Below are 27138 nucleotides of genomic sequence, written 5' to 3' on the forward strand. Positions count from 1 at the left end.
ATTCCTTGTAGAGTTGCTCAATGGCACCGAGGGCTCTACCTGTGATGGTCTGGGCTGAATTCTTTAATCTTTTTGTAAACTTTTCCGTTCCTGAGCATTGCTGATTCCATACCATGCCTTGGTGTAACCATATTCCCCACTGTGCAACTATGGAAGTTTTAATAACTAACTGTCGTGCGTTTTGTAGATGGCACACGCTCCTGCCACTGTGGGTGGGACAGGAGGAAGGTGGGCTACCAAGAGGACCGCTTTGCCATCGAATTTCGTGAGCTTAATAGGCGCCACACTCACCCAGGCAAATGGGGCACATTGTATTGTTTGAGGCGGGAGGTGAGTCATTTCCTCTGGGTTACCCGTAGGGAGGATCAATTTGAGTTATTTAGTCTGTGCTGATTTGCTCAGCGGAACGCGGCGGTGATAAAACTCAGGACATGATGGAGTTCGGCGAATTTGACCGCCGATCGCTCTCAGCCAATCAGAGGCGTCCTGGGCTCGCGTGACGTCACTTCCCGGGCCTTGCTCCCTCGGTTGCCGGAGTTACAGGAGGTGAGAGGGATTTGGAGGAGTGAGTCCGGCCGCGGTGGCTGGAGTGTGGTCCGGCCGGGTCTCTGGCAGAGGGATTTTGGGAGTGGGGGTGGCTGTCAGTCGGGAGAAGGTGCTTCGGGTATTGGGGAGGTGGTGTGGCCACAGGGCCCGACGGTGGAGGGAAGGGGAGGGGGGCGCGGGAAGATGGGACCGAAGGCTCCCGGTGGCGGTCTCTGGTAGATGAGAAACAAAGTTCATCGGCTCAGTGCACACACTCCCCGCCTCCTTTTCCTCCTGGTTGTTACTTCCCCGCCCCTTACACTCGGACCCTTTCCCCGCCCATGAGGTAAATACAACATGCTCCATCCCCAACCCGCTTCCCCTTCGGGATGTGGGGCTGACAGTTTTCCATCCTTGGGCTGTGTGGAGACATTTCTTAGTGTGGTGTGGGAGATGTTTCCTCTTGTTTGGGGCAGGAAGGAGTGCAGGAGAGTGGGAAAAGGGTGGCTGGGATCTCTCATTTTCATTTTATTTCGGGAGATTGGCTGGCATTGACCTTACCATCTGGTTTGCATTTGCTGGCTGGATCTCCCATTCTTCTAGCCTGTGTACGAAGTGCTGTGTGCTCGTGGATTTGGCCCTATTCGAGACACATAGGCAGTTGAAATTCTGGAATTAACTGGAACTGTGGACTCATTTAAGCAAATCTCAACCCTGTAGGCTGATGTACATTATATCACTGGATATATTTAAAGAAGAGTAGACAATTTTTTTTTGTTAGATCAGGCAATTGTGACACAGGAGGTCAGGCTTTTGGCAAATCACTCTCCTCACCTGAATCTTCTAACATACCCCTGCCAAGGGAATTTATGGTAGTCAGTCAACCTGTGCAGTCTTTGATGTGGGAGAAAACAGAACTACTGGGGGAAATGCATTCAACTACAGAGAAAATATACAGGTGGGATACAATGTCAGGATTGAGCATCCATAGTATTATCAGGACTACTTTCCAGTTTTCACTGCAATTATCTATTCATGGAATTTAGTATTTTCATATTCTTTAGATTGTGATTACACTGTTGGAATCTCAGTCAATTAGCATCACATTGGTACCTGCTCACTGCCCGAGCTCTCTTTCTCCCAGTGCCCTCTCACCCATGTAGGTAGGAATCTGATTCCCTTCAGAAAATATAACTGTTGAATTCTTTGCCTGGTGTCAGTGCTCACATAACCAGGACTTGTGATATACACCAGCTGCTCTTATGACAATCCACCATCTACTCCTATGGCTTCATGTGACCTCGATCGGGGTGGGGGTGGGGGGGCTGATCTGCATGCTAGCTGAGACCCTTCACCAGGACTCATAGGATTTCATCAACTCCTGACGAAGAGTCTTGGCACGAAACATTGGCTCTTTATTCCTCTGCCTGATATGTTGAGTTCCTCTGCATTTTGCATGTCTTGCTCTGGAATAAGGTTGTCAGGTTAGGCTGCATCAGGTTTGGTTGCACCATTATAGAACAGTATGGGCCCTTTTGACCAACATTGTTGCTATATAAATACCCTATATAAACATATCCAGAATCAATCTAACTTTTCCCTAAACAGACCCTAACCCTCTTATTGCATCTGTGTGCCTATCTAAGATACTCTTAAATTATCACTATTGCATCATCTGTTGCCACCATCCCCGGCAGTACCTTCCAGGTGCTTGCCACTCTGTGTGTTCAGAAGAAAAGTACAACCTATCTCTGACATCTTCCTAAACTTTTACGGATGTCTTCTGGTTTTGGCCATTGTGGCTCTGGGTGCAAGGGTTCTGGCTGTCCACTCTAGCTGAGTGAGTGAGGCCTCCATCAGTTGTGGTCAACCATGGATGTTGTGTCCTAGCTGTGTAGGTATGCAAGCACGGACAATACGATATGGGCGCAAGTTGTTGCCCATGTGGTAGGCTCCCTCTCTCCATGCATCAGATGAACCCAAGGAGTGGCAGAGACCTGTACAGTATGGTACCAGCAGTGTTGTAGGAGTTGCCAGTTTGTGTTGAACTCGATGTAGGACGAACTTAGGGACTCCCATCTCTGGAATGTCCCCACAGGTTTACACCAGACACCTTCCCCATGAGTGGTATAGCTGCATTGGAGGTTTGAGATCAGCGTTTTTCTTCTAGGTGAGCTGTCAACCACGTCTGATGAGCCCTACCTGCCCAAAGTGACGAGTTTTAAGATGCCAGTAACCCGCCTTTGCCCCTTCGGTCAGTAGACACGGTTCTGCCAGGCTTAGTAGCTGAGCCACACGTGAAAGCCAAGAGCTGGAATTGGTTGTCAGAGGCTATTTGAAGGACATGCCGTTGGGAGTATTTAATGGGTAGTAGGAGCTTGTCCTCATTACTACCCTTGCCTATAACAACCACTCTATCTATGTTGCTCATAATTGTACATCTTTATCAAGTTCCCTCTTATTCCCCTTTACTCCAAGTTCAAGTCTGTTACAGAAGGATATGGAGGGTTTGGAGAGGGTGAAGAAGAGGTTTACCAGGATGCTGACTAGATGAGAGGGTATTTGCTCTAGGGAGAGGTTGGACAAGCTTGTTTTCTCTGGAGCACTGGAGGTCAGGGTGGCAGGGTGGAAATGCGTCCCTACCAAAGGAGGTGTAAAGAGCTCCTTTCCTCCACTAGCCTGTAGGTCACTCTTGGGCAAGAGATAGCACCTGCTTAACTCCACCTTCACATCTTTTCCTTCAGAGGAAAGCCAATAAGTCAGTGCTATTCAGGGAAAAGAAAATTCAGCAAACTCTGAATCAGTAGTTAGCAGATTTTTTTGAATGAAACTCCTCTGGTGAAATATCCATTGTATTCCTGCCTCCTCCTGCCCATATGCACCTGATGGTATCACAAGCAGAGGCTAAGCAGCCTTATTGCTGAGACAAGTAAAATTCTGATCTTTGTGGTGAATATTCTAAGTAGCTGCAATAACATGAGAGTCTAGTGGGTCTGCACCCTCTTCACCCTCAGAGCAGATTGGAAAACCAAACTCAGTTTGGAAGCCACTGGACTACAGTGCCAACCTATTAGGCTTCAGTTATAAAGCATGGAAAGCAGAACTTTGACTTAGTCCCTCCTTGCCAACCACATGGCTTCCTTTTTTTAAATTTTTTTTTATTAGTTTTTCAAAACATTTTACAAAATTAAAAACCCCAAATCCCAATGAGGAGCATTAATACAGAGCAAGGTTAAGCATACAATATCAATATGCTACAGAGGAAGAGAATTTAACAAAAAAGCACCTAAATTAAAGACAAGTGAGCTTAGTGTCCTCCCCAAACCCCACAACACAAGAAAAAAAAACAACAATTCTAGACCAACCACCACACAATATAGAGAGTATAAGTCCGGACAGTCAAACTCCCAGACTGTGAATACGCTTAGCAACAGAGGATAATAATGCCTACTACCAGAAAAGAAAGGGAGCTGAAAGCAAGGGACCGAAAAGAAAAAAAAACCCTAGTCAAGAGGAAGGTTATGAAAGTACTCGATAAAAGGCACCCAGATCTTATGGAACTTTAAATCCGAATTGAGAACTGAATAATGAACGAATATGAGTTTCTTGGAGGAAAGCAATGTCAGCTTTGAGTTGTTTAATATGTGAGAATACCTTCCTCCTTTTAACAGGGTGGTTCAGTCCCTTTACATTCCAGCTCACAAATTTAAGTGCACTAGCCATTATCAATTACTAATGCATAAAAGGCAGCAGGCATATAAAAAATCAAGCGGTACAATAGCAGTCTGGGAGCAGAGATGTAAACATAGATTCGTAAGGTCAAAATATAAACATGTCCTAACCAATAAAGAAATGTTGGAACTGGAAAATCCACCCCACCCACACAACCCAAAACTAGACGGCTACCAAAACAAGTAGCTAGCTCTACCAAAGAAATTAACCCAAATACAACTTCCAGATCTGTGTCATTGACAGCAGTTCCGTATAAATGCTATAACAAACAGTAACTAGTTTATGCACTAGGAAACATAACTACAGATTAGAACACCTTCTGCCGAGATATACAACTTAATACAGAGAAAATCGGAAGAAAACCAAAACTAATCTACCCGCGAAATATTATAGAAGGATAAAGTAAGAGAAAGGGAAAAAAAAGGTAAGAAGGAAAAATAAAAAAAAGAGGAAGGGGAAAATTGTAAATTCAAGACGAGTATTTATCAACCGTTTACCGAGAAGGGAGAAAAAAACATTCAGAGAATGGAAAAAAAAGGGGGTGAAGAAAAGAAAAAGATAAAATAAATAAGTATTTAAAACAGAGGAAAAATAAATCAGCAGTTGAACTGTGAACCGACAAACAGGGAGGCCTTCACTAAAGACTTCAAACCTCCAAAACAAGTTAGATTTTAAAGTTATACAGAGGTGAAAATAGATTACACACACACCAAATCCCGGGAGAGATTGTCAACAGCCTTTAGAGTTTCAGTGAATAATGTCTGAGTGATTCAAGTGACCACATGGCTTCCTGAGCTAATCCAATTTGCACTTGGCTCATATTCCTCAATCTTTCCTATTTGTGTACCTGTCCAAATGACTTAAATGTTTATAAATTCACCTGTCAAACTATCTACTGCCACTGCTATCCAAGGTATCTACCACACTCTGCATAATAATAATTTTAAAAAATCATCCCTTGCATCACCTTTCAAATCCTCCCCTCTAACCTTAAAAGTATGTCCTCTGGTGTATTTCTACACTGAGGAGTTGTTTGATGACTGCTCTAATGTAATGTTCCTACTTCTCTCCACCACCCTCTCCCAGACCCCTCCCGAACCATCCCTCCAGTGCTGAGTGCCAAAAGCTGCAGCATGAACTCGAGTGATGAAGGCAGCAGGACACCGACGGTAACTGATCTTATTTTTTGTTAGGAATTTGCTGGTGGGCCCCTTGCTATGTTAGCTGAGACCCTGACCTGATGCAGTTCATGATTCTCAGTGAGTGGCCCTCCACTAATCTCTTCGCACAAAGCACTTGAGGTTAATTCATTCCTTGATTATCTGCACTCCTCTTTCCCACTTTCCTGTATTTGATCCTCCTGGAAGTAAATGTCACAAGCAGATCCCAGCAGACCCACCAGCACTGACATAGAACAGAGAATGTTGCTGCATCGTAAAGGCCCTTCAGCCCATGATGTTGTGCTGAACTTTTAACCTATTGTAAAATCAGTTTCCTCTTACATTACCATCCTTTTTCCTATCATCCTCTCCTATCTAAAAGTTTATTAAATCTCCCTAATTTGTCTGCCTCTACCACCATCTCTAGCAGGTACCTACCAGTCCCTCTGACATTTCTCCCTATCCTTTCCTCTAATCACCCTAAAATTATGCTCCCTTCTATTAACCACTTCTGACATGGGGTAAAAGTCTCTGGCAGTCCACTTGATAACCTCTTGTCATCTTGTACACCACCATCAAGTCTGCTCCTATCCTTATTCGCTCCAAAGGCAAAAGCCATAGCTTGCTCGATCTATCTTCATAAGATATGCCTATAGTTCAGGCAGCATCCTGGTAAATCTCCTCTGCATCCTCTGTAAAGCTTTTCTATAATGAGGTGACCCAAACTGAGGATAATGTGTGGTCTAATCAGGGATTTATATTGTTGTGGCTATGTCTCGTGAAGGTGATGGAGTTTTAGCAGTGATTAGTGAAGATGGTAGAGAAGTCTGAGTTGAGCAGAGGTGTTTTTGTATTTTTCATATTCTTTTACAATGTGGACTTGATGGACCAAATTGTCATCTCCTCTGCTGGCTCAGTTAGCAATCTTATTTCCACCGCACATTCGCTACAAGCAAACATGCAGCGTGCAAGAGAATTTCTAGAAGAATGGTTTTCTACAAATAATTCTATAAACAGACAAATAGACCTCGATTGCATTTATAAGCCATTGCGGGCAAAATTCTCTCGCAAGGCGGAAGGTCCAGATGGAGTACCTGGTAAGGCTCTGAAAATCAACTGACGGGAGTATTCTAGCACATTTTCAACCTCTCACTGCTACGGGCGGAAGTTCCCACTTTCTTCAAAAAGGCAACAATTATACCAGTGCCTAAGAAGAATAATGTGGGCTGCCTTAAATGACTATCGCCCGGTAGCACTCACATCGACAGTGATGAAATGCTTTGAGAGGTTGGTCATGACTAAACTGAACTCCTGCTTCAGCAAGGACCTGGACCCATTGCATTTTGCCTATCGCCACAATAGGTGAACGGCAGACGCAATCTCAATAGCTCTTCATATGGCTTTAGATCACCCGGACAACACAAACACCTATGTCATGATGCTGTTCGTTGACTATTGCTCAGCCTTTAATATCATCATTCCCACAATCCTGATTGAGAACATAAACCTGGGCCTCTGTACCTCCCTCTGCAAATGGATCCTTGACTTCCTAACTGGAAAACCACAATCTTTGTGGATTGGTGATAACATATCCTCCTCGCTGACGATCAACTCTGGTGCACCTCGCGTGTGTGCTTAGCCCACTGCTCTACTTTCTATACACATGACTGTGTGGCTAGGCATAGCTCAAATACCATCTATACATTTGCTGACAATACAACCATTGTTGGTAGAATCTCAGGTGGTGATGCGAGGACGTACAGGAGTGAGATATGCCAACAAGTGGAGTGGTGCCACAGCAACAACCTGGCACTCAACGTCAGTAATTACTAACGAAAGAGCTGATTGTGGATTTCAGGAAGGGTAAGATGAAGGAACACATACCAATCCTCACAGAGGGATCAGAAGTGGAGAGAGTGAGCAGCTTCAAGTTCCTTGATGTCAAGATCTCTGAGGATCTAACCTGGTCCCAACATATCTATGTAATTATAAAGAAGGCAACAGCGGCTATACTTTATTAGGAGTTTGAAGAGATTTGGCATGTCAACAAATACACTCAAAAACTTCTATAGTTGTACCATGGAGAGCATTCTGACAGGCTGCATCACTGTCTGGCATGGAGGGGCTACTGCACAGGACCGAAAGAAGCTGCAGAAGGTTGTAAACCTAGTCAGTTCCATCTTGGGCACTAGCCTACAAAGTACCCAGGACGTCTTTAGGGAGCAGTGTCTCAGAAAGGCAGCATCCATTATTAAGGACCTCCAGCACCAGGGCATGCCCTTTTCTCACTGTTACCATCAGGTAGGAAGTACAGAAGCCTGAAGGCACACACTCAGAGATTCAGGAACAGCTTCTTCCCCTCTGCCATCCGATTCCTAAATGGACTTTGAATCTTTGGACACTACCTCACTTTTTTTTTAATATACAGTATTTGTTTTTGCACGTTTTAAAAAAATATTCAATGTATGTAATTGACTTGTTTTATTCATATTTTAGTTTTTTCTTTCTTCTATATTATGTATTGCATTGAACTGCTGTTGCTAAGTTAACAAATTTCACATCCAATGCTGGTGATAATAAACCTGATTCTGAGTTTGCCACACAACCAATCAGCAATGACACCCCCTCCCTATATCACAATTGATTTTCCATAATGGTGGCCAATCAACTAATTGATGTATATAAATACCAAATACCACAAGTGAAGAACCTCCTCGTATGGTCACGAAACTTTTGCAAATGGATTGCTTAGATTGGAGAATAACTCAACCCAACCATCAACCTCCCGAGCTACACATTTTCCGAGTTATTTCCAATTCCCCACAACTCCCCAGAATCTCCTAAACTTAGGATAATTTAATGTGATCATTTTATCTGTAAAATTGGTTTATTTGTTAAAAGGATCTAGTGGTTTCCCAGGGTATATGACGTTATTTTTTCTTGGGCTTCTATCCAGGTCCAGGTGTCAATTTTAATTGACGGTTCAATAACAAACTTAACATCTTCATCAGCGATGATGTCTAGCCTGGAGATAGATAGATAGATAGATAGAGATATATATATATATATATATATATATATATATATATATATAGATAGATACACTCATTGTTCATCCCTCCTGATTGGTTAGTCCGCTGTCCCACCTTCTTTAAGTAAGACTGGAGAATGAGAATTTCAGCAGAGACAAAGATTACACTCTAAGTAAGAACTGGAATGCAATCTTAAGCATGTCCATCTATGGCCTGTCTGGATAAGGCCACTTAGTTTGGAGGAGCAACACCTTGTATTCTGTTAGGGTAGCCTCCAACCTGATGGCATGAACATCGGTTTCTCAAACTTCCAGTTATGCCTCCCCCACCCCCCTTCACCATTTCCCATCCCCTTTTCCCTCTCATATGTTATCTCTTTGCCTGCCCATCGCCTCCCTCTGGTGCTCCTAACCCCCACTTTTTTTTCTTTCTTCAATGGCCGCCTGTCTCTCTCACCAATCAACTTCCCAGTTCTTTACTACATCCCTTCCCCTCCAAGTTTCACTTATTGCCTGGTGTTTCTCACTCCCCTCCCCCCACCTCAGCCTTTTTTCCTCCAGTTCTGCAGAAGGGTTTCGGCCTGAAATGGTGAATGTGTGTTTTTTCCATAGATGCTGCCTGACCTACTGAGTTCCTCCAGTATTTTGTGTGTGTTGCTTGAATTTCCAGCATCTGCAGATTTCCTCCAGTGTTTACTTGATCCTTTTAAGAGCTCAAGATATAGGAGCCAAAATAGGTCATTCTTCGCATTGAGTCTGCACCAATGTTCGATCATGGCTGATTTATTATTCCTTCTCAACTCCAGTTTGCCTTTTCCTAGTAACCTTTTACCTCCCATACTAATCAAGAACCTATCAACCTCAGCTTGAAATATACCCAGTGACATGGCCTCTGCAGCCATCCATGGCAATGAGTTCCTCACATTCTCCACCCTTTGCCTAAAGAAATTCTTTCTCATCTCTGTTCAAAAGGACATCCTTGTATTCTGCGGCTGTGCCTTCTGATCCTAGAGACTCCTACTAGAGAAAACATCCTCTCCATGTCCACTCTATTCAGGCTTGCTGCTCAGACCCTTCTGTTGATTGTATCATGAATAAGAGGTATGGCCATGTGTTAAGGGGGCTTGGTGGAGGATGGTGGGAGGTACACATATGAGGTGGTGGTGAAAATAAAATGGAACAGAAAGATCTAAACGCTGTCACAGGAAAACAGCATCCATCATCAGGGACCCCCACCACCCAGGACAATAGTTCCCTGAAAATGGAGACCCCTGTAGACAGTGGTTAAGAAGGCATTTGACAAACTTGCCTTAGTCAGTGAGTACACATGTAAAGTCATTGAGTTTGCACCTAAGCTGGTTTAAATTCAAAAGAGCAATGCTGTCAGTAAACTGATCTCTTGTCTTGTACAGCCTCAAGGTGATGCAAGTTGCCTCAGAAATGATGGGAGGCCTCCACAAAGTGGTGCTAAAGAAGGTAAGATATTTTTGTGATGGGAATTGGGAAGGGTATCATGGCAGGGATATTGATAACTTGAATAATGGGCTGAACAACATTACCCGGCCACTATTGATCACAGCTCATAAGTGAAATTACAAAGGAAGCACAGCAGGCCTCTACTTCCTTAGGAATTTGTGGAGCTTTGGCAATGATATCTTAAATTAGAAACATGGAAAACGTACAGCACAATACAAGCCCTTCTGCCATCATATTTGATCTACCAAAATGAGCCACTTCACACTTATCTGGGTTGAACTGCATCTGCCAGTTCTCTGCCCAGTTTTGCATCCTATCAATGTCCCACTGTAACCTCTGACAGTCCTCCACACTATCCACAACACCTCCAACCTTTGTGTCATCAGCAAACATATTAACCCATCCCTCCATTTCCTCATCCAGGTCACATAAAAATCACCAAGAGTAAGGGTACCAGAACAAATCCCTGAGGCACACCACTGGTCACCAACCTCCATGCTGAATATGACCCGTCTACAACCACTCTTTGCCTTCTGTGGGCAAGCCAGTTCTGGATCCACAAAGCAATGTCCCCTTGAATCCAATGCCTCCTTACTTTCTCAATAAGCCTTGCAAGGGGTACCTTATCAAATGCCTTGCTGAAATCCACTGCACTATACACTATATCTACTGCTCTTCCTTCATCAATGTGTTTAGTCACATCCTCAAAAAATTCAATCAGGCTCATAAGTCATGACCTGCCCTTGATAAACCCATGCTGACTATTCCTAATCATATTATACCTTGCCAAATGTTCATAAATCCTGCCTCTCAGGATCTTCTCCATCAACTTGCCAACCACTGAAGTAAGACTTGCTGGTCTATAATTTCCTGGGCTATCTCTACTCCCTTTCTTGAATAAAGGAACAACATTTGCAACCCTCCAATCCTGTGGAATCTCTCCCATCCCCACTGATGATGCAAAGATCATCGCCAGAGGCTCAGCAATCTCCTCCCTCGCCTCCTACACTAGCGTGGGGTACATCTCATCCGGTCTTGGCGACTTATCCAACTTGATGCTTTCCAAAAGCTCCAGCACATCATCTGTCTTAATATCTGCATGCTCAAGCTTTTCACTACAATCACCAAGATCCTTTTCCATAGTGAATACTGAAGTAAAGTATTCATTTAGCACCTCTGCTATTTCCTCCGGTTCCATACACAATTTCCCACTGTCACACTTGATAGGTCCTATTCTTTCATGTCTTATCCTCTTGCTCTTCACATACTTGTAGAATGTCTTGGGGTTTTCCTTAATTCTGCCTGCCAAGGCCTTCTCATGGCCCCTTCTGCCTCTCCTAATTTCCTCCTTAAGCTCCCTCTTGTTAGCCTTATAATGTTCTAGATCTCTAACATTACCTAGCTCTCTGAAACTTTTGTAAGCTTTTCTTTTCTTCTTGACTAAATTTATTACAGCCTTTGTACACCACGGTTCCTGTAACCTACCATAACACCCCTGTCTCATTGGAATGTATCTATGCAGAACTCCACACAAATACACCCTATTCTCATTATATGTGAGGGATACGTGCCTTGCAGTTGACACATAATGTGAGTAATTATTTAAATGGAGAAAATAGGGATGCATTCCAGAGGGCTTCCTAAATATGTTTTATCTATAATTTATTCACATTTTCATACCAATACGACACAAAAGCAGTACCACAAGGCAACATTCGTATTATATTTAATCAATTTAAGGTAATATTCAGCATAAGTTGAAAGTTAACATACTAGGGTGTACAGTACTCACCAACAGTGGCAGGTGTGTTTGCTCCAGGAGATGAGTGGTTGTTGTGGTGTCGGGATCATATCAAGCACAGCAAGGGGTGAAGGAAGACTCACAGAACTCTTAGAACTGCCGGCACCGGTTTGAAGAAAGTGGTGAGGGTTGTTTGCTTGGCAGCAATTTGTTTTTCAGCATAAATTTGCTTGTAGGGAAGAAGTGTTGATGGCAGGGAACGACTGAAATGCTGACTCCATTCTAAACTTGGGTCTATGTCCATTGCCATTTGTGCCAAGTGTTCTGACTTCCACCATTTTCTCACCGTTGGTAAACTCCTGGGATTTTCAAAATCGTCTGTTGCTTGCAGCATCTGAGAGATAGTTCACCGTTTTAAAAAAAAAAACGCCTTGAATGTGGATCACACCTTGGTCGAGTGGCTGAATCAGCGACGTTGTGTTAGGTGGCAGGAAATGCACTGTTATGTTAGGAGGAATGCTGTCCAAATGTTTAGGATGGGCTGGCACATTGTCAAAGAACAAAAGAACTTTAAAGGCAGGATTTTGTTCCTGGTAGTAGCGTCCCAGAGCTGGGTTACCTTCAGCTGATGCCGCGCTGTTTATAATCTCCAACTTTTTTTTCAAGTGTTAAAGCGGTTCTCTGCCGCTCGGCTGATGGCCCAAGACATGACATTGGACACTTAGGAGTCATAGTTAAGTATTTCAAGCACAAAATCACTGCACCATAGGTAAAACCAACAAAAGTTTAAGAGTGCAAGATCGCACATCCACACCTTGCCAAAACCAATGCAAGACTGGTGGGAGTGAGATTGTGAGGCGCACGCACCTGACTTGTATTGGCAGGAAAGCAGTGCTTCTCGCGTAACTCTGAGTTTTGGATGCGTATAAGGAGACGTTGGTAGAAATAGGTTCCTCACATAACTGTGAATCTGCATAGTCTGAAGACGTATATAATGAGGATAGGGTGTATACCCTGAACATTTGCCACATTTCTTCCATACTTTTCCCTGAGAACATTTGTTTACAATTTAAGCTTCCAATTTCCTTCCTGATAATCTCATAATTCCCCTTACTCCAATTAAACACTTTTCTAACTTGTCTGTTCCTATCTATCTCCAATGCTATTGTAAAGGAGATAGAATTATGATCGCCATCTTCAAAATGCTCTCCCACTGAGAGATCTGATGCCTGACTAGGTTCATTTCCCAATACCAAATCAAGTACAGTCTCTCCTCTTGTAAGCTTTCTACATATTGTGTCAAGAAACCTTCCTGAACACACCTAACAAACTCTACCCCATCTAAACCCCTTGCTCTAGGGAGATGCCAATCGACAACTCTTATTATTACACCTTTCCAGAATTAATATCCCTGTTACTATTGGGCGGCCTATTTTTTAAAAAAAACACCCAGTAAAGTTATTGACCCTTCCTGTTCCTAACCTCCACCGACAGAGGTAAAGAGAAATTTCTTTAGACAGACAGTGGTGAATCTTGAATCAGTTGTCACAGACAGCTGTGGTGATCAAGTCATTGGAGAGTTGGATAGGTTCTTGGTTAGTAAAGGTGTCAAAGAGATGGCAGAAGAATCGGTTTGATAGGGAGAATTATTCAGCCGTGATTGAATGGGAGAGCAGAGTTGATGGGCCGAAATGCCTAATTCTGCTTCTGTGTCTTATGGAAACGGATTATTTGGTCACGCTCATCCATGCTGATAAAGTTGCCAACCGAGATACAATCTTTAACATATTCAGTGACAACAGCATTGTTTCCGTTTTTTGAATATTTGTATCTCAGAATCAGGTTTAATATCACTGGCAATAGTCATGAAATATATTGTTTTGCAGCAACAGTATATTGCAATACGTAATAATAATAAACTATGAATTACAATAAGAAATAGTAAAAATAGTGCAAAAAAAACAAACAATCTAGTATACATGGGTTCATTGTTCATTCAGAAATCTGATGGTGGAGGGGAAGAAGCTGTACTTGAAATGTGTGTGTGTCCTCATTCTTCTGTACCTCCTCCCTGATGGTAGCAATGAGAAGAGGGCATGTCTTGGGTGATGAGGGTCTTTAATGATGGACTTTACCTTTTTGAAGCACTACTTTCTGAAGGTGTCCTTTATGCTGAATGTGGTCTTCCAGTGAGGAATTCAAGGATCCAGTTTCAGACAGAGGTGCAGAGACCCAGGTTTTTGGCACTTGTTGATTAGAACTGAGGGTATGATGGTGTTGAACACTGAGCTGTAGTCAGTAAACAGCAGTCTGATGTAGGGGATGCTATTGTCCAGGTGATTCAAGACCAAGTGGAGAGCCAGTGAAATTGCATTCACTGTAGATCTAGCATGGCAATAAGCAAATTGCAATGGTTCCATATACTTGCTTCGGCAAAAGTTGATTCTAGGCTTTGATCAACCTAGGCACTTCATCACAGTAGATAGTTGTTGAGGCAACTTACCCTGCCCTTCTTGTTGCCCCTTGGAAGGATGTGGGAATCTCTGAATGCACCAGTGAGAGTTTGAAGATGTTCTTGAACATTCCCTCCAGTTGATTGGCACAGGTTTTCAGTACACCATCAGGGCCTGACACCTTGTGAGGGTTCACTCTCTTGAAAGATGTTTGAGACATTAGCGTCTGAGACAGAGATCATAGGGTTACCAGATGCTGCAGGGATTTGCATAGGTGTACTTTTATTCTAGCTGGCTGGTAGCTTAGTGGCATCAGCGCTGGACTTCGGTGAGAGGTCCCGAGTTCGAATCTGGCCAGCTCCCTTGCATGCTCTCCATCCGTGCCTGGGTTGAGTGTCGAGCTAGCAACTTGACCTCGTTTTAAAAAAAAAAAACACCTGGAGAAGGATGGGCTCTGCCAGGTTTCAGATGCTCAGGACATGCTGTACGATGAGCAATCACCGAAAAGATCAGTGCAAAAAGCTTGACATGATGGCGCCCTGGCGACTCTACCGAGAGTTACAGGTGCGTGCATAAAACTGCATAAAAGTGAAGCATCACAGCCATTTATGATATTAGGTTTTGCCTTGTAGGAATGGACTCCAACACACTGTCAGAGTTGTCATTCATCTGATTACGTCTTTAACTTCAATCAGAATTGTTCATTTGCTCTTTAAAATAGCCTCCTGCAGGTCATACCTGGTCTTGTGTAATTCTGGATCACTGGTCTTGAATGCCACGTATCTAGCTCTCAGCAGATTACAAATCTCCTGATTCATCCATTGCTTTTAGTTTGGGTATATCTGGTATGTGATTGAAGGCAATCTGTCACCCACACAATTCTTGATAAAGTCAGTGAGAACTGTGCCATATTCATTCAGATTCTAAGATGAATATTATCCAGTCTACCACCTCAAAGCAGTCCTGTAAGTGCTCCTCCGACTCCCTTCTTAGTCCTCATCACTGGTGCTGCTGTCTTTAGTCTCTGCCTATATGCCGGAAGAAGTACAGCCAGGTAATTGGACTTCACCATATGTGTGCGTGGGATGCTATGGCAAGCATTCTTCATAGTGCTGTGACAATAGTCAAGTGTGTTGGCTCCTCTGGTTCCACGGGAGCCATGTTGGCCGTAGTTCTTCAGAGACTTCTTCAAGTTAGACTGGTTGAAATTTTCCACAATGAGAAGGAAGGCATTAGGGTGCGGTGAGTAATCTTGAGTATTCTGAAAGGCTGCTACTACTCAAGACCAATCTCACCTATACGTACAGTGATTACCACACTGGACTGTGTTCTGAGTGCTGTTGTGGTGTTTGGTTGTAAACCCCTTATTGTACACTATTCTCCACATAGAACTTAACTTCCCAAAATGTGCATTTTCTGCCATGACACACAAAATGCTGGTGGAACACAGCAGGTCAGGCAGCATCTATAGGGAGAAGCACTGTCGACGTTTCGGGCTGAGACCCTTGCCGTCGACAGCGCTCCTTTCCATAGATGCTGCCTGACCTGCTGCATTCCACCAGCATTTTGTGTGTGTTGCTTGAATTTTCAGCATCTGCAGATTTCCTCGTGTTTGCATTTTCTGCCATGAATTTGTATTTAAAAGACCAACAGAATGAAATGCACAAAATGCTGGAGGAACTCAGCAGGTCAGGCAGCATCTATGGAGGGAAATAAATAGTCAATGTTTCAGGCTGAGGCCTTTTATCAGGGCTGTAAAGGAAAGGGGGAGAAGCTAGAATGGGGAGGGGTGATAGGTGAGACCAGGTGAGGAGAGATGTAGGTCGGGGAGGGGGTAATGAGAGGTGTAAGAGGGAAAAACGTGAGGAAGAATCTGATAGTGGACCGTAGAAGTAAGGTAGGGACGGGGGAAACAAGAGGCAATGATGGGGTGGTGGGTGAGGGCCACAGAATGGAGAAACATTTAAGAAGGTGGGGGTGGGAACAGAGGGGAATGATTTTGCTAACTTCCAGTATTCACTCTACTTTATTCTCTTCCTTGTCTATCCCTGTTTAGAGTTCTGTAAGCTTCAATGAGATCCCTTCACATTCTTTTACAGCTTTATTTTAACAATTGTGTTCTGTCTGTTTTGCATATCGCAGAGGTGAAACTGTACTTCCCATTTTCACAAATGAGATCTTTGTATTTTAAGTTTTTGCTCACAGTTTGGGTAAGGAAAGGACCAATTTATCTGACTGGCATCACCAGTTAATCAGACTATCAGCTAAAGTTAATTGACAGTTATCGAGTCATACAGCATGGAACTAGGCCCTTTGGGCTGAACTTTTCCATGTCGACACTGTTGCCCAGTGAGCTGGTTCCATCTGTCCATGCTTGTCCCAGAGCCTTGTAAACTTTTTCTACCCATGTACTTGCTAACACACCCAACTCAACCACTACTTCTAGCAACAACACACACAAAATGCTGGTGGAACACAGCAGGCCAGGCAGCATCTATAGGGAGAAGCGCTGTCGATGTTTCGGGCCGAGACCCCTTCGTCAGGACTAACCAAAAGGAAAGATAGTAAGAGATTTGAAAGTAGTGGGGGGAGGGGGAAATGCGAAATGATAGGAGAAGACCGGAGAGGGTGGGATGAAGCTAAGAGCTGGAAAGGTGATTGGCGAAAGTGATACAGAACTGGAGAAGGGAAAGGATCATGGGATGGGAGGCCTCAGGAGAAAGGGGGGGAGCTCCAGAGGGAGATGGAGAATAAGCAAACAACTAAATATGTCAGGGATGGGGTAAGAAGGGGACGAGGGGCATTAACAGAAGTTAGAGAAGTCAATGTTCATGCCATCAGGTTGGAGGCTATCCAGCCAGTATATAAGGTGGTGTTCCTCCATCCTGAGTTTGGATTCATTTTGACAATAGAGGAGGCCATGGATAGACATATCAGAATGGGAATGGGATGTGGAATTAAAATGAGTGGCCACTGGGAGATCCTGCTTTTTCTGGTGGACCGAGCGTAGGTGTTCAGCGAAACGGTCTCCCAGTCTGCGTCGGGTCTCACCAATATATAAAAGGCCACACTGGGACCACCGGACGCAGTATACCACACCAGCTGACTCACAGGTGAAGTGTCGCCTCACCTGGAAGGACTGTCTGAGGCCCTGAATGGTGGTGAGGGAGGAAGTGTAAGAGCAGGAAGGAGATCGGTGGGAAGGGATGGGGGGGACGAGTGGTCAAGGGAGTCACGTAGGGAGTGATCCCTGCGAAAAGCAGAAAGGGAGGGGGAGGGAAAAATGTGCTTGGTAGTGGTAGTTGGTTTCCAACCCCCTCCGGTCTTCTCCTATCATTTCGCATTCTCCCCCCCCCCCCCCCCCCCAAACTACTTTCAAATCTCTATCTTTCCTTTCGGTTAGTCCTGACGAAGGGTCTCGGCCCGAAAAGTCAACAGCGCTTCTCCCTATAGATGCTGCCTGGCCTGCTGTGTTCCACCAGCATTTTGTGTGTGTTGTTGTTTGAATTTACAGCTATTGCAGATTTCCTCATGTTCACTACTTCCAGCAGCTCATTCCAAATGCACACCACCCTCTGCGTGAAGAAGCAGCCCCCAATTTCCCTTTTAAATCTCTCGTCTCACATACAGATTCATTTACTTATCACATGTACATTGAAATGTGTTGTTTGTGTAAACAGGCAACACAACCTAAGGGTGTGCTGCCCGCATGTATCACCACACGTTCCAGCATCAACATTGTGTACCCATGATAACTTGCAGAACATGCAAGCAACAACAGCGAAAGCAAAGCAAGCCGTCACACAGACACACGCGCACACACCCCTACATCTCGTGCCCCCTGCCTCCACAGAAACCTGATTCTGGAACCTGCTGGGAGTGCCTCCAGCCCTTGACCTTGCTAGTCTGCAGCCTTACATCAGGCCACTGATCTTAACTATATGCCCTTTTGTTTTGTAGTAACCTTCCCTAGGAAAAAGATTACGGTAGGGTAGTTTAAAACAAAATTCACTCAGTGTATGCTGGGAGTCCAGGACTCAATGCCTAAAAGGTGCAATAGTGTAACAGTGCCTTTGTTTCCTGAGGAGCATCAAGAAAGCTCACCTCTTTCCCAGGATACTGATGGACTTTTACCGCTGTACCATTGAGAGCATACTCACCAACTGCATCTCAGTGTTATATGGCAATTGTCCCGTATCGGACCACAAAGCACTCCAGCGGGTCGTGAAAACTGCCCAGCGGATTATTGGCACCCAGTTGCCCAGAATTGAGAACATTTACCATAAATGCTGCCTGGGCAGGGCGAAAAGCATTATCAAGGATGCACCTCACCCTAACCATGGGCTTTTATATTCTCCTCCCAGCCGGTAGGCGCTACAGGAGCCTTCGCTCCCACACCAGCAGGCTCAGGAAGAGCTTCTTCCCTGAGGCTGTGACCCTGCTGAATCTAACATCACAGTGCTAAACAGTATTGCATCTATATTGTACTGTCTCAGTACTTATGTATTTGTATGCTGTAGCACTTTTTGTTCAGTTATTTTGTAAATAACACTATTCTTTTGCACTTCTAGTTAGATGCTAATCGCATTTCATTGGCTTTGTATCTGTACTCAGCACAATGACAATAAAGTTGAATCTAATCTAATCTAAAAGAACAGTGAAGATGGACACTTGGAAACTGTACAGGTCCTCCCCAGATCACAAACGTCTGACTTGTATGGCCCATTCATACTATCGAGCGTTTCCAATATCAGTTGGATAGATTTGCCAGCTCCTCAGGGCTGCAGGCATCTCGTGCTGAGTGTGACCTCTGTTCCTGGCTGCATTTCTGACCTGCAAACTGTTTGGATGATAGGCAGTTCATAGGAATGGAATCTGCAAGCCATATCCAGGTGAGTCTTGAATCTATTGCGTTGACCGTAAGACCAAAAGGCATAGAGCAGAATTAGGTCATTCAGCCCATCAAGTTTACCATTGTTCTATCACGGCTGATTTATTTTCCCACTCAACCCTAATCTCCTGCCTTCTCCCTGTAACCTTTGATGCTCTTGCTAATGAAGAACCTATTAACCTCTGTTTCAAATATACCAATGACTTGGCCTCCACAGCTGTCTCAGAGGTTTCAAAGGTATACTTAATGTCAGAGAAATGTATACAATATAAATCCTGAAATGCTTTTTCTTCCCAACCATCCATGAAAACAGAGTGCCCTAAAAAATGAATGACAGTTAAATGTTAGAACCCCAAAGTACACCTCCCCCCCCCAGCTTCCCTCCCTCCCGCGGGTAAGCGGCAGCAAGCACCATTTTTTTATGGACTTTAGAATCAGAATCAGGTTTATTATCACCGGTATGTGATGTGAAATTCGTCAACTTAGCAGCAGCAGTTCAATGCAATACATAATTTAGCAGAGAAAAAAATAAAATAAAATAATAATAAATAAACAAGTAAATCAATTAAGTATACTGAATACATTAAAAAACATGCAAAAACAGAAATACCGTATATTTTTTAAAAAGTGAGGTACTGTCCAAAGATACAATGTCTGTTTAGGAATTGGATGGCAGACAGCAGGAGCTGGTCCTGAATTGCTGAGTGTGTGTCTTCAGGCTTCTGTACCTCCTACCTGATGGTAACAGTAAGACACCGCTCCCTAAAGATGATCTGGGTACTTTGTAGGCTGGTGCCCAAGATGGAGCTGACTAGATTTACAACCTTCTGCTGCAGCTTTTGGTCCTGTGCAGTAGCCCCTCCATACCAGACAGTGATGCAGCCTGTCAGAATGCTGTTCAGGGTTCAGCTATAGAAATTTTTGAGTGTATTTGTTGACATACCAAATCTCTTCAAGCTCCTAATGAAGTATAGCTGCTGTCTTGCCTTTATAACTACGTCACTATATTGGGACCAGGTTAGATCCTCAGATATCTTGACACCCAGCAATCTTACCCATACTCTGACTCTTTTTACCCAAGTCCTGAGCTTGTTTAACATGATCTAGTCTAGTATATTAAGTTGCTGGATTATTATGGAAATTTGAGATGCGATTGTGTAATTTAATGACACATCAATTAAACTTGTCGCTTTGAACAAAATGGTAGAAGAACTCAGCAGATCAGGCAGCATTTGTGGAGGAACAGTCAATATTTCAGTCTGAACCTTTGTTAGGTGTGGGAAAGAGAGATGCAAACTATCCTTCACAAGGAGAGAAGGTGGGGTAAGGATGATGTATAGAACTAATTTGATAGTTAAAGTTGTGTTTTTTGTCGTAGGCAGAAGTGCATCTCTACATGAGTGCAGTGAATCAGAATCTAGTTTATTATCACCGAGATACGCTGTGAAATCTGAGAAAAACTGTTTGCAGCACAACCTGCACAGAAAAGAACACGTTATACATTAAAAGTACACAATTAGAACCAAAAGAGCCCATTGTAGGGTAAAGTGCTCATAGTGTTGTTCTACTGAGTGTTGTTTTAAGAAATCGGAGTTCTAAGGAGGCCCATGCAGTCTGAAGGAGAATGTGCAAGCTGCACACAGGTAACACCAGTAGTTTGGAGCAAATACAGATCATGGGAGTGGTGAGGCAACAACCTGCTCGTGGGCATTATGGTAGAGTAGCACTCAGCATAACACTATTACAGCGCCACCAACCTAGCTTCATTTATGACACTACCTGTAAAGGGGGTGTGCATTTTCCACGTAACTGTGTGAGTTTCCTCCTGCATTTCAAGGACGTACTGCATGTGTTAATTGGGCAGCTTGGACATGTTGGGCCAAAAGGGCTTGTTAACATGTCGTATCTCTAAAAAGGAAAAAAAAACACAAATGGTTGAAGGGAAATAGCTGTTCTTGATCCTAGTGATATGGGACTTCAGACTTCTGTACCTCTAGCCTAATGGGAGCTGCCAGAAGGTGGCATTAAGCACACGGTAGGGATCTTAGATCTAGATTTTACTGCCTTGAAGATGATTTGAAATAGCTTGATGGCAAAATATCAGTGCATTAAGCTCCTTGGTATATATAGTGTAGTGCATGTGGTTACTAGTAGGCTGGAGGAGCCTGACTGCAGTCTAGACGTCATGAGGACAACAAGAAAAGAAAAACTGAGTCCATGTGATTTAACATAGGAAATGGTAAATGCTGGAAAGGCTAAGCAGGATTGGAGAAAGGGTTGGTTTTATAGCTGAAGGAGCCTTTGTCAGACATGGGAAAGAATGAAGCAAGTTAGTCCAGGTAACAGCAAAATGGTGTAGCTAAGGGAATTTCTCTGACGGAGTGAGGATTAGTTACAGGTGGCACTAAGCTAATCCGCTGTGTCTGTGTACTTCGTTGCTGATATAATTGTCTCGTTTTGGGATATATCCAGCAAGCCAGGGTAGACCACAGAGAGGAAGAGTTGAAATAGATGGCAGGCAGAAATTATTCTTGTGTCGAATAAGATTAAATTACCTTTAACCTTCTACCTTCCTCAATTGGTGTTCAAAATATTCTTTCCAGGTTTACTTAAAACATTCAGCCCTTTGGCCAATGATGTTGCACCAACCTTCTAATCTACTTCAAGATCAATCTAATGCTTTCTTCCCACATAGCCCTCCATTTTTCTTTCTTTCCTGTGCCTATCTAAGGGTCTCTTAAATGTCCCTAATGTATATTCCTCTACCACCACCCCATCTGCGTGTTCCATGCACCCACCCCTCTCTGTGTAAAAGGAAAAAAAAACTCCCTGCAATATTCCCCCTGCCCCATTCTTTCTTCCAGTCACTTTTAAATTATGCCCTCTTGTTTTCCCTGTTTCTGTCATGAGAAAAAGTCTCTGGTTGTCCACCAGATTATACATCTTATCTTGTACACCTCTATCAAGTCACTTCTTGTTCTCCTTCGTTTCAAAGAGCAAAGACCAAGCTCACTCAGCCTTTCCTCATAAGACATGCTCTCTAATCCAGACAGCATCTGTTAAATCTGCTCTGCACCCACTCTAAAACTTCTACATCCTTCCTATAATGAGGCAGCCAGAACTGAACACAATGAAGCAGTGATTAACTTGTTTAGTACAGTGCAACTGTATTTGCAATGCGCCAGTCTCTCTCACTCCCACCTTCCAAAGATATACTGTTTGGTGGTCAATTAAGGACTGTAAATTGCCCCTGGTGCAGATGGATGGTAGCGGAACCATGGGGGAGTTCATGGGCATGTGAGGCAGAATAGGTCAAGCCCCAATGAAGGGTCTGTTTATTGCCCTAATCAATGCTACCTGACCTACTGAGTTCTTCCAGTATTTTGTGTGTGTTGCTCCATAGGTTACAGGGAAGTGTGGGGGAATTTGATTGATGGCTTGACTCTGAGAGCTGCCATGGGTATGATGAGGCAAAAGGCTGTCTTTTGTGTTGTACGGATAGATGAGATACCATTCCCTCAGAGCTATGTGTTTAGCTTCCTGTCGTGTTCCAGGAAGTACAGAAATGTGAACTGAAGGTGGGCAACGAAACAATTGAACAGGGGAAATCAATTACTTAGGGAGCATGATAACATCTGACCTTAGGGCTGATGTTGAAATGAGGAGGGGGATTGACATTGCTAAATGCACGTTGGAGTGTTTAAACAAGACACTAAAGAATAACACAATTTCTATGGGTACAAAACGCAGTCTTGTGCTACATTCATTTCACACTAAGACATGGAAGCAAATGTCAGACAATATCAAAGCAAAATGAGGGAAGACTCAAAGCTGCAGAAATGTCATTTTTGAGAAGAATAATGAAGGACAGAGTAACAAATGAAGGTGGAATAAGAAGAGAGTTACATCATCAATCAGGAAATGGCAGTTGGAATTTCTGGGACATGTATTGAGGAAAGAAGCTCAAACATTTTGCAGTGACGGGAAAGATTGATGGAAGAAGTCACGGTTGACAGTGCATGACATTCATGAGTTACGTCAAGGGATGGACAGGCAAAAGACGGAAGAGCTTATTAGAACTTCTCAGATTAAAGACTGATGGAAGACCATCATATGACGTGACCCACAGTGCTGACGACGAGTGTTCCAGTGAAGCTTCTGTTACGAAGCCCGTAACTGGGTGTCTTACCAGCAAAGATAGAAGTGTCCGTTAGAGTCTGGTGATGCTATTTTCAACAGTATTTATTAGTAAAAATACACAAAAATAATATCAATGCAAATATACAGATAATATACGTCATCAATACTAAACCTAAAAGTGCGGGTATAATAATAATAAGAAATAAGCTCTATCATTGTCTAGGGGATAATGAATTGTCAGATGAAAATATAAAGTTCAGTTCAGGTCCTGCAGGCTGCGGTAGTTGTGGGTCACGGTGTTTCAATTGTTGGAGAGAGAGAGAGAGAACTGTAACAGCTATTGACTTACCAACTTTCCTTTCCGATTTTTGATCCATCAATGTGTTGTTGTTGTGGCCATTCACGTATGACCCCTCCGTCCTTTAGCTAGACCGTTCTTCCGTGGTGGACTCGTCACCCAGGCAAGGGTGGACACACACACAAGCCCCACCGGTCTCGCTACAAAACACTGAGTTAAAATTTACCAAACCTTCGTTCGGTCTCCGGTCTCCCACCCTGTCTTGTGGGGGTTCTGATGCTCACTAGCGTTTCTCCTGGTGCGTCTGAGGGGTGTTACCTCAGACCTTACTTTTATCCCCACTCACGGGGTCTCAGGTGTCAATCAGGTTAAGGTGATGTAACCCATCAAACCAGCCCACTCTGGTTGCTCCCTGAGGGGTTTCAATTGTTACGAATGTGCCACAGCTCTGAGGGGCCGAAGGGTGCGGGGTAGCCCCCTCCTTTGTGAGAATCGCAAGATCACTATTAAGTCAGTTCAGGAGACCCAGGAAATGAGAGAAAGACATGCAGAATCCACAAAGAGTTGGAATGTGTCCTGGCCTCCGAAAGGCGGACCCATTGATACCGGCTATTGTCTCTTGGAGATGGACTTGTGTATTGCATCCTGTACAATGCATCAAAGCCCTAGGCAATGAACCGAGGGGGAGGTTGGTGGAGGGATTGCATCATCACAACCTGATTGACATCTGAGACCCTGTGAGTCAGGATAAAAAGAGGGTCTGTGGGAACAGCCCCTCAGATGCACCAGAAGAAACGCTAGCGATCCCGTAATAGCAAAAACCAGTGGAAGGCCACGTGCGTCCTTTTCCGTTTGCCCCGGAATCGGTGGCCTTTACTACGGAAGAACGGTTTTTAGCTAACAACGGGGAAATCAACTCCCAACGACTCTCGAAGGATTGACATCATAAAAGGAATGGGCAAGTTTTAACCCGTCTTTCTCTCCAACCCAAAAGCTGCAGCTTGAATGAACTGAGTGACTTTTATATTTCCATCGGACAATACATTATCCCCTAGACAACGATAGAGCTATTTCTTATTGATTATTATTAGACCCGCGCTTTTAGATTTAGTATTGACGACGCATATTATCTGTATGTTTGCATTGATATTATTTTGTGTATTTTTATCAATAAATTCTGTTAAAAATAGTACCATCAGACTTCAACGGACCTCTCTATCTTTGCTGGTAAGTGACCCAGTTACGGGGTACGTAACACAATGAATAGAACAGTACCAAGTACACAATCCTTCTCCAAAAGACAATAGCAGTAATCAATGGTTCCGTTCCACTTTTGTTAGTAGGAGACATTCCACTTTGTGTATCTCTGAGCTGTCTCTCTGTCATTAACTTTCATGAGCTGTTATCAATAACAACTGCCCTGGCAGCTGTCCTGTGTCTCTCTCACTTCCTTGATAACAGCATCGGAATAGTAGCGATTTGCGATTCTCCAAAGGGGGGGGGGGGCATTGGTGATTTTGTACCCTTCTGCCCATCAGAGTTGTTCATACTTCGTAACACTGCAAGTAAGTGGGAGAATAGCACCTTCTCTTCCCAGCTGTTGAATCCTGATGCTTTTGTGATCCAGAAGTTTGGAATTCTGGAATGAGGCATAACATTTGTTGTTTATAGCTGTTGTATTAGGGGTTACAAGAGCAAGAACAGAGAAGCAATGTTCGTCTCATACAGAAAAAAACAACTCACACTAAAATGATAATAATTAGCCTATAAAAATGACCAGATTCAAGTGGCATGGCACCTGCTACAGAAAAATTAAGAACTATCTAGATAACTACAAAATCAGCTGTACAGCTACTGGAAAAATCACTGAACAATTGTGTGTATATAGATGATTATATAAAAATGCAAGCAAGGATAGGAACAATTAAGCTACAATGAAAATAACAATTTTATATCCTCGTAAAACACTGGCAAGTCATAGCCTTTTACACTCGATGGTGATATCAACAGTTTTCAGATAACCAGCCATTCCAGTATCTCATTTACAGTATTTGTTTTTTATTTTGCTGTCTCTTAAATTCTATAATTGGCCTCAGTGCATTTCTGTTATGGTTTGGGTGTTGTGTCTGTGGGGCTGGGGGCAGAGTGCTGGTGCGAATTCAAACTTTACCCATGTTATTGACCTTGCTGGAAATGCACATGTATGAAATTTTGTCCGAGGCAGGGTCTAGATTTGATTTAGGCACTCTTTTGAATGACTGAATGTTGTACAGTGGATCATAGCTGCTTGCCCTCAGTCTCCATCTGCGTAGATTTACAGTGGGGAGTCATAAAGCTCTGATGAGGGGCAAAGAAAATAATTTCTGTCAGAGATGGTATCTAGCCCATACCTGTCCCCACTGACAGTACTTCTGCATTGGGCCAGAGGTTAGTGCTGTATTCCATATGCAGTGGAGGGTATCCACAGGCCACACTTGGAGTATTGACAACAATTTTGGGCCCCCTGTCTCTGAAAGAATGTGTTAATGGAGAGAGTCCAACGAAAGTTCAGGAGGATGGTTCTGGAAATGAAAGGGTTAACAGAGTTTGGCAGCTTTGGGCCACTACTACTTACTAGAATTTAGTAGAATGTTGGGGGGATCTCATTGAAACCTACTGAATGTTGAAAGTATTAGTTAGGATGTTTCCTGTGGTGGGGGTACCAGAACTAAAGGGCACAGCCTCAAAATTGAGGGGCGACCTTTTAAAACGGAGGTAATGAGGAATTTTTTTTTAACAGAGAGTAGTAAATCTGTGGAATGTTCTGCCACAGACTGCGGTGGGGGCCGAGTCCGTGGGTTTATTTAAGGTGGAAGTTGATCATTTTCTGATTGGCCAGCACATCAAAGGATATGCAAGAAAGCAGGTGTATGAGATTGAATGGGATCCGGGATCGGCCTTGATGGAATGGCAGAGCAGTCTTGATTGGCTGAATGGCCTCATTCTGCTCCTATGTCTTATGAACTGGTTACACCACATCCTGGAATGGAAACACCAATGCCAAGTCTTTTTCTAAAAAAAAAGTAGTGGTGGATAAATCCATCACAGGCAAAGTCCTCCCCATCACTGAGCACATCTACAAGGAATACTGCCACCAGGAAGCACCTATCATCAAAGACAATCACCATACAGGCCATCACCATACTGTCACAGGGTGTACAGAAGCCTTGGGTCCCACATTGCCAGGTTTAGGAACAGTTATTACCCTACAACTATCTGGCTCCTAAACTGGAGTGACTATCTTCACTCAGCACTACTCCGAACTGATTCTCTACAGACTCACTTTCAAGGCCTTTACAACTAATGTTCTCTTTATTATTTTATATGCACAGTTTGTCATCTTCTGCATATTGGTTATTTATTAGTATTGGTTTATGCATAGTTTTTTGTAAATTGTATTTCTTACTGTAAATACCAGAAGCAAATGAATTTCAATGTAAACATAAGGTAACATATGAACTTTGATAATAAATTTTACTTTGACCATAACTCTGACAGAAGAAACTGAGAAGAGAGAAAAATTCTGTACATTTTTCGGAAAGAGAAAGCCTTAAGATTTTTACTGTCTTCTGCTGAAAAGTGTGAACATCAAATAGCAACAAGGATGGAGACAGTATGTCTTGCATACTGATTACTTCAGTTGTCTTACTGA

General features: G+C 43.4%; 1 protein-coding gene across 1 annotated transcript in view; it reads left to right on the plus strand.

Moving 5' to 3' along the window:
• The first annotated feature begins 485 nt into the window (after positions 1-485).
• The window catches only part of LOC140717801 (serine protease FAM111A-like), a 36070-nt gene continuing 9417 nt past the window's right edge, over positions 486-27138 (plus strand). Inside the window, exons 1-3 of the mRNA XM_073031527.1 lie at positions 486-546; positions 5344-5426; positions 9861-9924. Coding sequence (XP_072887628.1) covers positions 5391-5426; positions 9861-9924 — 100 coding nt within the window. The 5' untranslated portion in view covers positions 486-546; positions 5344-5390. The remainder of the gene's footprint in view (positions 547-5343; positions 5427-9860; positions 9925-27138) is intronic.

The sequence above is a fragment of the Hemitrygon akajei genome, chromosome 2 (genome assembly GCF_048418815.1).
Source record: "Hemitrygon akajei chromosome 2, sHemAka1.3, whole genome shotgun sequence".
Classification (NCBI taxonomy): Eukaryota; Metazoa; Chordata; class Chondrichthyes; order Myliobatiformes; family Dasyatidae; genus Hemitrygon; species Hemitrygon akajei.